We start from the raw sequence: 13217 nt of genomic DNA, 5'->3' as shown, positions 1-13217 counted from the left end.
TGATGGTTCATAATAGATAGTATGAGTTAGAATCGAAACGTCATTAGACGTTCTGTCCTTGAAAGTGTTAACCCGTTATAACGTCGTTATAAATTACTCGTCAACATATTTCTAAGTCCACGTACTATGATGTTGCGTAAAACATAATGTTGTCTATTTAATTTTAGTTTTAGTATTCGCATTAGTTCTACGTTGTTGTACGATGATGTTTTTCTATAGATATTTAATATTCACCATGTATATAGTAGATAGTACAAAATATTAAATGAAAACTATTTAAAAGTATTTTGTGTTTTTGTTGATTACCATATTATCATGTCATACTTGGGATAATTGACAAGTATTAAAAACTATGCGTTGTTCATTATAACTTTTATTGCAGACACGGGAAATACAAAACAAAAGAGGAATAGAAAGAGTACAACAGGCGGCCTTAATGCTAAGTAGCAGTCTCTTCCAGGCAACCTTTGAGTATAGGAAATATTTAATATACACTTCTCATCAAAAAAATCGAAACACTTCCGTTTTCATTGTTTCTGTCCGAATTTAACACAAAAAAGAATTCATACGATGAAAAAAAATACATAAATGTATAGCTGGCAGTTTGGCCATTACAGTAATAAGCGAAAATTCTAAATTCAAAATTAGAATTTCATTTGTTTATCTTATAAACGAAATGAATCACTGTTTTGAGACAAATGTGTGTTTAGGGTTGGAGTACATTTAGCGCTTAAAAACTAAAAATTGGCGCCTATCCTTAAACTTTTTGTTTTTTATTTCAATACTGTGACTTTGGGACGTCTGAAAAAAGGTTTTTTTTCTAAAACGTATGGATACTTCGCCCACAGAAGCCGCCCAAGTTGTGGCATTGCTGGATTCTGGCCTTAGTCAGCGTGTTGTGGCTGCAAGACTGCATCTAAGCCTGTCATCTGTTCATAGAGTCTATAAACGTTATCGGGAGACTGGTTTGTTCACGCGCCGTTCAGGATCTGGCAGGAATCGGGTCACTTCTGAGCGAGATGATCGATTTATTGTAACAACTTCTTTAAGAAATCGACGCCTTAACGCTTTTCAACTGCAGCAGCGGCTTCGTGTTGTACGAAGGGTGGCTGTAAGTGACTCTACAATTAGAAGAAGGTTGAAGGATCGTGGACTGGTACCGCATAAGCCAGCAAATGGGCCGAAATTAACTGCAGACCATCGAAGAGCGCGCCTTAACTTTGCACGTGAGCACCTAAATTGGTCATACCTACAGTGGAGCAAAGTTCTCTTTTCTGATGAGTGTAAAATTATGCTGTATGGTAACGACGGAAGGAACAAGGTCTACAGAAGAGACGGAGAACGCTATGCACAATGCTGCATTGAAGAAAAGGTCAGATATGGTGGCGGTTCGTGGACGGTTTGGGGAGGAATCAGCGCCGACGGTAAGACAGAGCTTGCTTTCGTGTCTGGGCCACGTCTGCCTGCACTAAACTGTCATCGGTACGTCGAAGAGTGTCTCGAGCCTCATGTGATGCCCTATGCACATTTTATTGGCAACGGCTTCATATTCATGCACGACAATGCTAGGGCTCACACCGCGGGCGTCGTACGAGATTATCTTAACGAAGTCGTTATCTCTATTATGGAATGGCCAGCAAGAAGCCCGGACATGAATCCCATTGAACATCTGTGGGATGAATTAAAGAGACGAATTCGAGCAAGAGATCCTGCCCCAGAAACACTTAGCCAGCTGCAAGATGCAATCCAAGAGGAATGGGACAATATACCACAGCATGTGATCGTGACTCTCATCCGATCGATGAAGAACCGTATGGAAGCAGTAATTAGAGCTCGGGGAGGGAATACAAGTTATTAAATAAACGTTTTTTAGCTTTTTTTTTCATTTACGTGTGTTGTTTTATCCATTTCCTTTATACTCCATACGGAATAAAAATGACTCATTTAACAAAATACGAAACCTATGAAAAATTCATTTAAATTTAGAACATTAACATTAAGATTTGATAAGCTCATATTACTCACTATTAAACGACATTTAACATTTATTCCTAAATGTACACATTTTTCTGATAATCCTGACAAAACGTAAACTTGCAAGGTGTTTCGATTTTTTTGATGAGAAGTGTATTTGATTATAGGAGATATTTGACCCGTGTGGGTTATGTGGGTGGGAGGTGTGTGTCTGTACACATCAGAAACGCATTTTTCAGGAATGTGGGTTTCTTCACGATGTTTTCCTTCCCAGCACGTAATAATCATTTATGATCCACGATTTAGGCCCGTGCTGCGAAGAATACAATTTCACCATTTTTTTTATATTAATGCAAGTGAACTGCCTGCCAAGTAAGTAGTAAAAATACAACAATAAAACGTAAGATAGTTTATTTACAAATATCTACTAAAATTACAATATTTCGTCAGAATCCCGTCGACATGCATATGCCCTCTATATCTCTACCATATCTGTCTACTAAGGGTAGACATCTGAACAGCACTGAAAGAAAAATATGCGTGCAGCTTTAGACTTTTAAAGCTCATGTGAAGCTTACTTTATGTAAAAAAGCTTATTATAAGATTAATGACTACCCAAATGATAAAAATGTCTGGTATTGAATGTGTTCCTCTAGTTATAAAATAACTTGTAATGTATACCCTAATTGGTTTTTAAAAGATGTGCTGTTGCAGTTTCTAGTCATTTCTTCTCCTCAGCTATAACACCTTGCGAAATGACGTAAATTCAAAAATGTCACATTGACCTTCAACAAGTTTATCGATGATAATTACGTTCAATAAATGATTCTGGTTTCTGAGACAGAGAAATCAAATCAAGTGTTTATATTCAATATTTAGATAATGATTTATCCGTAGTAAGATGATCCGTGCTTCAAAGGCACGGTAAGCCGTTGGGCCCGGTTACTACTTACTGATGTAAGTGACTAATCGTTACATGAGCCATGCAGGGGCCTTTGGTGTCTCAATCATAACCCTGACACCAGGGTTGATGGGGTTGGTAATCCACATCACAACCCACACGATAGAAGAAGATAAATTTGAAACTCATTGGTGCAAGTCCGGTATCTTGGTTCCAACCGGCGCTCCTCGATTGAGAAGCAAGTCAGTGTACGACTGTGGACTGCAGTTAAGTACTTTTTTTAATAATAATAATAAAGCACACAGAACAAAATTTACAAAACATTTACAGGATAAACTTATTCTAAGGTGGGCAAAGGCGGCCTTATCGCTAAGAGCGATCTCTTCCAGACAACCGGCAGATTTTTTTTGACGTGACTTATTGTAGATTTGCCGCAGATGGCATTAACTACTTGGCCGGACAAATGGGGAGCGCTGAAGGCTCTCACCCGGTACAACGTTTAAGACAACAGGCCTGAGGGTGCCCAGTTGGGCGCGAACCTCGGCTCAGGGCGTCGTCTGAGAGGAAAAATATTTGAAAGAATTAATCGACCCTAGTGGGTCGATAGCGATAAGCGCTGAATGAGGGAAATCGTCGACCACGCCGGCGGGGTCGGTATCGGGGTCCTGAAGTGTTTGGTGTCGCGAGCTGATTGGCTGCCTCTATGGCTAGAGTAATCGGGTCGTCGGGATCGTATATTACGTCCTTCGGACGCCGATACTTTTCAGTACCGTCCCTAAGCGGGATGTATTCGGAAGCCGCAACTACCAGGGACTTCGACAGAGGATATAGTACATTTGTACAGCTGCAGTGTAAAATAAAATAATAGACATTTATCTTATTGATGAGGTCATAACAATCAATTAACTAGGTTGTCTAGGTAACAGATTTGTTTACCAAATAGGAAGGAGACTTCAGGCACGAATATGAAGCATGCCTTAGTGGTGCCCTGCTTGCGCACGCGCAGCAGGAAGTCCACTAGACTCACGAAGAGTCCCATCAGCACGAACGCCAATGTGTACCACACGTACACGTGTACTAGTAAGGCGCTCTCCTGGAACAAAAATATGGCTTTATACACATACATACATACATTCACGCCCGTAATCCCTCATGGGGTGCGCAGAGCCACAAGTAATCAAAGACAACTTGCAGCCACTGTTGATACCAAGTCCTAAGATTGATATGATGAACCTTATGGTGACAAGGGCTCAGCCTACTACCACTTATGTCAGTACAGTCATGGACCAATGACTAATGTGCCCTTCCATCGAAATTCGGAATACTTTCGACAGTTCAGTGATTTTAGCCTGCAATGTCCTAACCAAACTAAGGACTTTTCATATTTTTTTTTGTTTGAAATGTCATCACAGGGAACTCAACCCAGGACCTACGGATCGAGAGTCTAGCGTACTAACAATAACACTTACCACATACCAGTAAAATAATACACTACAAGTTACGACTTACCACATAACAGTATGTAGTACACAAGCTACAACTTACCACATAATAGTAAAATAGTACACTACAAGTTACGACTTACCACCATAGTAGCGAGCAGTAACAACAGGTTGGCCATCTGAAACAGGGTAAGCAGTAGAGTACGCATGGACTGCACATGCTCGTGCGCCGGACAGCATAAGCACGCGTCTGACGTCAACATGTCTATCAAGCAGAAGACCTGTAAGTGATTGAAAAATAAGGTACTTGATTGGTTCAAGGACAAGGCGTTGTTAAAATGTGTGTGGATTGATTATTTCACCACTCGTAGACTGTACTAAAGAAACGCTGATTGTTTTGCCACTTCGCATATAATTCAGTTTTAGTATATAACTCCGAAGGTTACAAACACGTCCGACAATAAGAGAATATCGAGAAATATAAAATTAATTAAAAAAGTAAAGAATTAATATTTTTTATAAACTTTTTTTTAAAAGGTATTTTAATGTTGCAATTGTCAACAGGCGTCTTTAGCTCACCTAGCTTTCTTTTAGGGTTTTACCTGACGTCAGAAATAAGAATTTGCCGATATGATTTTCGTTGGATGGTTTGCTGTATAGTATAGTTTATGTCGGTGTATGACCATATGCACATAGTTCAGAAGGGCGGCAGATAATAAATGCATGTTCTCAGTGAGGTAGACTGAAGATATGCCTATAGCTTATATAGATATACGTAGCTTATCCCTATACTTATATCTACTTATCTGTGTTTATATTTGTATATTTTGCTACAAGAAAAACAAATAGTGTAAAAATGTGTATATTGGTTTAAAGAAATCTTTATTCTCAATAAGAATACAAATTCACTTACTTGAGAACTTAAAAACTAAGTTAGTTAACTTATATAAAAAAAAAATATAAAGAAAAAATATTGATCTTGGAAATTCTATCGATAGTATTGCTTCTGGCTAGCCGTTACCTACATGACCCATGAGGTTGGTAATCCACCTCAAAACCCTCAGGATAGAAGAGATTGGGTTTTTAAGCTATCGATAGACAACAATATCAAATACCTCACCAAACTTATGATGGCAATGGAAGCCGCAGTGCTTCTTGGCGAGAGGGTACAGAAGTGGTCCCCACATCCCCTCCTCACTTGGTCCACCTTCCACACAACCGGATCACCCCCATCCATAGTTACTTATTTGGAATCCACTGATCGACACACGATTTGCATAAACTTGTGCGTAATATTGTACGAGAATCCATTATTTACTTACGTAGATACCTATTAGGTACTAGATTCTAAATAAGAAGATTATTTTGTCAATTTGTCGTGTAACAAACTAACAATATTTAATTAAGAATCTTATTAGTTTATTTACAAGAAATATTAATGTTTTTTTGTTTTGACATGTTATTATGTTGTGATGTATGTCAAAGGATGAATCCTATGATGATATTAAAAAATATATATTAAGATGGCGATTAAAAAATAAAAACTTTCACACTGAATCACACCTCGGACACTTCATACAAACAACCTCGTTTTACACAGACACCACACATTGACGTTATCGTACGGGCGCATGTGTGTGCATAGATAAATAAAAATGAATTGCTGTTCGTTAGTCTCGCTAAAACTCGGTAACGGCTGAACCGATTCGGCTAATTTTAGTCTTGAAATATTCGTGGAAGTCCAGGGCAGGTTTAAACGGTGATAAAATATGGAAAAGGGTGATACGAAGTTCACCGGGTCATCTAGTATAAATAAAAATCGTTAGAATGTTAGTATACAAACGACTTATAAACTAGTGTTAGTAAGACATTATTCGGGCGATCATAAATACAAAATAGGGTGTGAAGCTCCATCCACCTTTTTAGAAGGGGGGAGTCCCACCTATCACATAACGTCTTCAGGATACTGTTGGGGCAGGCTCGAGTCCGCGTGAGAAGCGACGCACAACATTTCCATGATTGCGGCAAAACCATCTGTGTGTGCCTCAGCGAACATACCAGAGGCGCTGCAATATCGCGGCAACCTCAACAATATCCTGAAAGCGTTATTATACTGGACGTATTATTCCTTAACATAAACAGCCTATATATGTCCCACTGCTGGGCACAGGCCTCCCCTCAATCAACCGGAGGGGGTATGGAGCATACTCCACCACGCTGCTCCAATGCGGGTTGGTGGATGTGTTTTTACGGCTAATAGCCGGGACCAACGGCTTAACGTGCCCTCCGAAGCACGGAATCATCTTACTTTTTCGGACAATCAGGTGATCCAAGCCTGAAAAGTCCTTACCAAACAAAGGACAGTCTCACAAAGTGATTTCGACAATGTCCGCATCGGGAATCGAACCCGGACCTCCAGATCGTGAGCCTAACGCTCTAACCACTAGACCACGGAGGCTGTATTATTCCTTATTCTATGCCTTTGAGTCAGCCTGTATATATATAAGTAGGTACCTATGACCAAAGAGAATATAATTCAACGTATAACAAACAGATGAAAAACACTGGCACATCAAATAAGTTTTCCTTTTCCAATTTGAAACGTTCTGTCGGAGTTCTGTCGCGTCACAGGCTGTCAAAGATTTTTCCGTAGGGTGCCTAGTCGGAATAATAACAAATTATTGAATTCATAATGTTACGAAATTTGCTTGTTTTACAAATTCTAATAGCTGTCTTCATTGGCGTTACTGCGGAGGATAGTATTATAGACGAGATAACTGGTAAGTTTGGAACTTTGGAGTATTCACGGTGTTTTCTTTGAGGGGTAGGCAGGTAAAACTCATCAATCGTTAAGACATAGGTACATAAATATCATACATAAACTCACGCCTATTTCCCACCGGGGTAAGCAGAGAATATGGAATTCCATTTGCTTTGATCCTGACACACTTCTCTTGCTTCCTCCACATAGCTCCACATTCATCAATCGCTTGATACACGCACGCCGTTTCTGAGTAGATCGTACTAAACCTTTTCTAAGGACATCTTCAATTTGGTCAATGTAAGTCCTTCTAGGTCTTCCTCTGCCAACCCTACCATCAACTTTCGCTTTATATAGCGCTTTCGCAATTCTATTATCCTTCATCCGCTCTACGTGTCCAAACCAACCTAACTTCCCTTTTCAATCTTAGTCACTATATATTATATATCGTCTTTTACACCACATCTCTCTCATCACACTGTTTCTCACTCTATCACTCAACACCGCAGATGCTACGCAAAGACCTAATTTCTACGGCATTAATCCTAATACTTTCATGCTTCATATGCCATAAAATATGAATTAATTGTATTACTTTTAAAAGTCAACATACGTATGTATTAGTGATGTGCCGGATCGTTAAAAATGTATATCCGCGGATATGGATCTGTATTTTCTTAAACAAAAAGATTAAAGTTTTCGTTATTTCATTGTTATAAAAGTGATATTTTATCTTGCTTTCATTATAAAGATCTATCTAAGTATCTAAATGTTTGCAATATAAAGGTGCCAAATATTTGATTTTAAGAAATAAAAACAATCTGAATTGTATTTTATAGCCTTTTTATTTAATAATTCTACTTAATCACCTGAAAAAGATCCGTAAAGGATCCGCGTGAAAGGTAACGGACACGGATACGGATTTCTATTTTATCTCGGATATCCGCGGATACGGATACGGATATTCGGGACATCACTAGTATGTATGTCTGACTTAAGTCACTGTGGTCCTGTGGATCACCGGCTTGCTTCTCAGATGAGAAACGCCGGTTCGACCTCCGGTACCGTACTTGTACCAATGAGTTATTAATTTATCTTATGTGTAGTTTTCATTAACATAGTTGGCTCGACCATAATTGAAGGCGCATAATTAAACCGTTGGTCCCGGCTATTAGCCGTAAAAACACCCACCAACCCGCATTGGAGCAGCGTGGTGGAGTGTGTGATGCTTCGTCGCCACGCCACGCGCGCAATTTTAGAATAAATAATACACAAAATATGTTCGTAAATTGTTCGTTATTTGTTCTATATTGAAAAAAAATGTACTATAGTAGATTAAGAAATAATAAATAAAATATGTGGCGTTGCGACGAAGCCTACTTTCTGCCCACGCCACACTTAATGAGATTTAATAAGGTCTTCTATGGTTCCAAATACATCATTAAATAAATGTACTGTTATTGTTCGTTGCATTAAACTTATAATTCTAGGAAATAAATAGACAGAACAAGAAAAAATTAAAAAATTAAAAATTAGGAGTGGTAACTTTCGATGTATAAGTTCACTAGCAATACGCACAATGAACGTTTGCATTGAGAGAAACATCAGGCGTTATTGGTCAGATTCCATATAAATTAAATAAATTAATGTACTGTTATTGTTAGTTTTATTAAACATACAGTTTCAAGAAATATAGAGAAATAATTAAAAATAAGGAAAGGATAAAAAAAAGGGCGTTTATCTATTTATATAGTAAATCATATTTTGTTCTCTGCACATCACACAAACAATTAAATTATGTGTACATCCTTTGATCTTAAGGCTAACCAAAGTAACGAGTATAAGTAAATAATTCTGAAGATTTTTTTACACAAACCTATAAAAAATTAACAATTTTTATTTTTATTTACGTATTATTAGTAAAAATTTAGTATAATAAAAAAATTATAGTAAAATTAGTAAAATTAGTAGTAGTAATTAGTAGAAAATAGTTTGTGACGGAAACTAACTGAATAAACGCCTGATGTTTCTCTCAATGCAAACGTTCATTGTGCGTATTGCTAGTGAACTTATACATCGAAAGTTACCACTCCTAATTTTTAATTTTTTAATTTTTTCTTGTTCTGTCTATTTATTTCCTAGAATTATAAGTTTAATGCAACGAACAATAACAGTACATTTATTTAATGATGTATTTGGAACCATAGAAGACCTTATTAAATCTCATTAAGTGTGGCGTGGGCAGAAAGTAGGCTTCGTCGCAACGCCACATATTTTATTTATTATTTCTTAATCTACTATAGTACATTTTTTTTCAATATAGAACAAATAACGAACAATTTACGAACATATTTTGTGTATTATTTATTCTAAAATTGCGCGCGTGGCGTGGCACGAAGCATCACATGGTGGAGTATGCTAAATACCCCCTCTGGTTGATTGAGGGGAGGCCTGTGCCCAGCAGTGGGACGTATATAGGCCGTTTCTGTATGTATGTAAGTGCTGTGATGGAGCCATGCTATGGCGCCATCCAGCGCTGGTTTTCAGTCATTTCCTCTTCCTGGGATATTGTGCGGATCAAAAAAATATATTTAGAACCTTTATTCTTCAATATTACTAAATAATTAAGTTTTCTTTGGAAATCAGCGTAATTAAAACAAAAAGTATAAGTAACTCAAGTATATTCGCTCAATCCCGTGAATCTCGAACGAGATCTCGTCATATTATGCTTCGGGATGTATTCCCTATACCTTTTTGTTTTTTTTTGACGTGACTTATTGTAGATTTGCCGCAGATAGAATTAACTACTTGGCCGGATAAATGGGGAGCGCTGAAGGCTCTCACCCGGTAATTCCCTATACCAAAGCCGATCTTTATTTCAGAAAAGCCTCCTATGCAACCGGAAGTCAATCCGACTGAAGGTCAGGTCAACCCGCTGGAAGATGGCATCCGATCTTACGAGCTCCGAGCTGGTGCCGCAGAGAAATCCGAGCAGCAGGGGATACTGCCTGAAGAGGAGGTGGGTTTTGTAAATAGCATTATACATATATACTTAAAGCGAAAGTTGATGGTAGGGCTGTCAGAGGAAGACCTAGAAGGACTTACACTGACCAAATTGGAGATGTCCTTAGAAAAGGATTAGTATGAACCAGCGTGCATGTATGAATGTGGAGGAAGCAAGAGAAGTGTGTCAGGATCGAAGCAAATGGAATTCTATAGTCTCTGCTAACCCCGGTGGGAAATAGGCGTGAGTTTGTTTGTATAATGTATGTAAGTATGTATTATAAATATAAGTTTAACACGTTCACTGTGTATGGACCACATAAGAGGCAATAAATTTGAATACATACGTGCATGTCCCATATGTGGGGCACATATTTTCTTGCCATAGTGTGTCTATGTATATAAATTCCAATGAGTTTATCGTAAAATAACATTGCACGTGAGGGGTTGATATCTAAATTTTAGTCACACAGTGGCCCCGATTCCTGCAGACACCGCCTAATTTTATTTTAAGTTATATCCGTCATTTTCATATCCGTCGAAAAGGAAAGGGACGGATGATTCACAGCTCTTAATTTTAGGAAGAATGAGTAAATGAATGAATAACCCGGGCGAATCAAAAGGTACGTCGCTGGTATGCAATCCGTTTGACGTGCTATTTACTTAACTGTGTCGGGTTATTGACGGATGTACAATTTTTAGACGGTTGGTTTAGATTTGTGCTTAAAAGTGACGTGTGTTCCATAAATTTTATGCTTGTCGATTACCCGTCCCTTTCCTTTTCGGCGGATAAGAAAATGACAGATATAACTTAAAATAAAATTAGATGGTATTTACAGGAATTAGCACCAATGGACGTGTTAAAGAGAAAAACCAAATTCGGAAAAATCACGCCACATTAAATTCAGCGTGACGTCTCGTGGTGACGTCACATGGCCTATAACCACCGGCCAATCAAGGCGCCCCCAGTGACATCTTATTGAGCCGCCACAGGCCCCTGACATGGCTCATGTACTTAAAGACAACGTACTTACATCAGTAAGTTGTAACCGGGACCAACGGCTTAACGTGCCTTCCGTATCACGGATCACCTAACTTTCGGACAACCAGGTGATCAGCCTGTAATATCCTAACCAAACTAGGATTCACAAGGTGATTTTAGTGATATGTCCCAACCGGGATTAGAACCCGGGACCTCAACCACTGGACCACAGAGGCCGTTAAAAATTCAAACTCATAAAGTCGAATTCAGTGGTTTAGAGCAGAAGCCGGGTATCGAACACGTGACACTACAGTGCAAGTCACTCGTTCTCCGAACAAAGCTACCACTGGTTTTAAATCCCATCTCCCATCTCCTTCCAGGTGGAAAAAATGTACGAAGACGTAATACCTCCTCTGGGCGCTATCATCGAACTGCTGAAAGAACCGACCAACGTTTACAAATTCATCGAAGCCAAAGGCATAGAACGAGTCATCCTTCCCCACTTGCACGTCTTCAATACAGATTTACGGATGCAGTTACTATCTTTGACCATGTTACTGTTCAACACAGCTCCTACAACCACGACTGTCATGGCCCCCGTAGGGCTTCTCGACAAGCTCCTAGATATATTCGAAGAAGACGATAATCTAGCGATAAAAGCCAGAGTCGTCGATATTTTATACGTCTGGTTACCAGATAACCCTAAGATCCAGGCTCGAGTGATGAAGCTTAAAGGCCTCGAACCGTTTTACGATCAGGTCCACAAACTAGACGCAGGAGTGATACACACGCTTCTGAAATTGTTCAATAAGATATTAAAAGAACATTTGAAAGCGAGAAATGAGTATCAACAGAAAACCAAAAGCGACTTGGTGAATTTGAATATGTATAAGAAGATTGGTTTGATCGAAAGGGTGTCGAGTAAAAACGTGTGTCATGGCTTACTGAACATTTTTCAGGCAATCTGGGCTTACAGCTATAACAACATGGAGTTCATGATGCCCGTTTTCGAGATTTTGAAAAATGTAGAGCCGTATTGCTTGGGGTATTATAGAGGAAAGGCAAAGGCCTTAGAACTCTTTCAAGGGCTGTTACAGCATATGAAACAGATTGGGGACGACACGAAGAATATCTACGAGAATTTAGGCCTCAATACTACGGAATTGGCCGTCGTTTTAAACAGTTATGTTGATAAATTGACGATCAAATTGAAAGATGAGTTTTAGTTCAAAATGGCTTTGTTTTTTGGCTAATAAATTGTCTTTATTTTTTACAAATTTGTTTCTGTTTATGCTCGTAGACTAGAGAGACTAGAGAGGTAGACAGAGGTAGACTAGAGAGAAAGACTACTGAGCTGAAAAGTTAAAAAATCTTTTGGATTTAGGTGAGGATTTTTAATCTGAGACTAATAGTTACACTGAGTCGTCAATTTTTAATACGTATTTACCTCTAACTCCGCCTATAACTTATAACGTATATACATACTTAATATTACCGGTAGCCGTGGTAGTCCAGTCGGTAGAACGCTTGCCTCTCACTATGAGGTCGCAGGTTCGATTCCCAGCACACACCTAAATTCGAATTTGTTTTCGAATTCATGTTTGCATCATAAATGCTCTAAATGATATTAGTACCTATCATTTGCTCAGCGGTGAAGGAAAACATCGTGAGGAATCCCACATTCCCGAGAAATGCATTTTCGCAGGTTTGCGACCTAATTTGTAATGGGTTTCCCTTCGCGGGTGGGAAGGTCAGACAGGCAGTCGCTTCTGTAAAAAATCGGTCCGATCATATCTTCAGGTTAGGTAAGCGGACACTGATAAATGGGACAATGCTAGGGAGATGATGACTTAATATTACTGATATTATTAAAGATGTCTGATAACGACACATATCTTTCACAAAATAGTCTTAACCACAGTACGTTGCTAAATCGACCCCTGTTGGTTTTCGACCGCAAATTATTTCGAGTCCCATTGTGCAAGTTTCATTCAGGGGTGCACAACTGAATGCGGCTTTGTACACTACAGCGATTGTCATCTTGATTTATTATTTCAAAAGGTTGACGACGCCTGACTGTTGTGTCGCTTAATTCATTTAATGGATCTTTGGTATGATACTTTGATATTATAATACAAGTATGATCTCTAAAGT

General features: G+C 38.7%; 2 protein-coding genes across 2 annotated transcripts; one reads left to right on the top strand and one right to left on the bottom strand.

Moving 5' to 3' along the window:
* Positions 1–2420: 2420 nt before the first annotated feature.
* On the bottom strand, positions 2421–5554 carry LOC126376929 (uncharacterized). Its single transcript, XM_050024476.1, has 4 exons — positions 5438–5554; positions 4461–4598; positions 3812–3968; positions 2421–2497 (listed from the first exon to the last, which is right to left on the bottom strand). The coding sequence occupies exons 1-4, from the start codon at positions 5552–5554 to the stop codon at positions 2421–2423; spliced, it is 489 nt and encodes a 162-aa protein (XP_049880433.1).
* Positions 5555–7009: 1455 nt separating this feature from the next.
* On the top strand, positions 7010–12289 carry LOC126376928 (uncharacterized). Its single transcript, XM_050024475.1, has 3 exons — positions 7010–7097; positions 9961–10097; positions 11444–12289. The coding sequence occupies exons 1-3, from the start codon at positions 7010–7012 to the stop codon at positions 12287–12289; spliced, it is 1071 nt and encodes a 356-aa protein (XP_049880432.1).
* The last annotated feature ends 928 nt before the right edge of the window (positions 12290–13217 follow it).

Source organism: Pectinophora gossypiella, chromosome 22 (genome assembly GCF_024362695.1).
Source record: "Pectinophora gossypiella chromosome 22, ilPecGoss1.1, whole genome shotgun sequence".
Classification (NCBI taxonomy): Eukaryota; Metazoa; Arthropoda; class Insecta; order Lepidoptera; family Gelechiidae; genus Pectinophora; species Pectinophora gossypiella.
The sequence above is the reverse complement of the archived record's forward strand: the minus strand, read 5'-3'. Positions and strand labels throughout refer to the sequence as shown.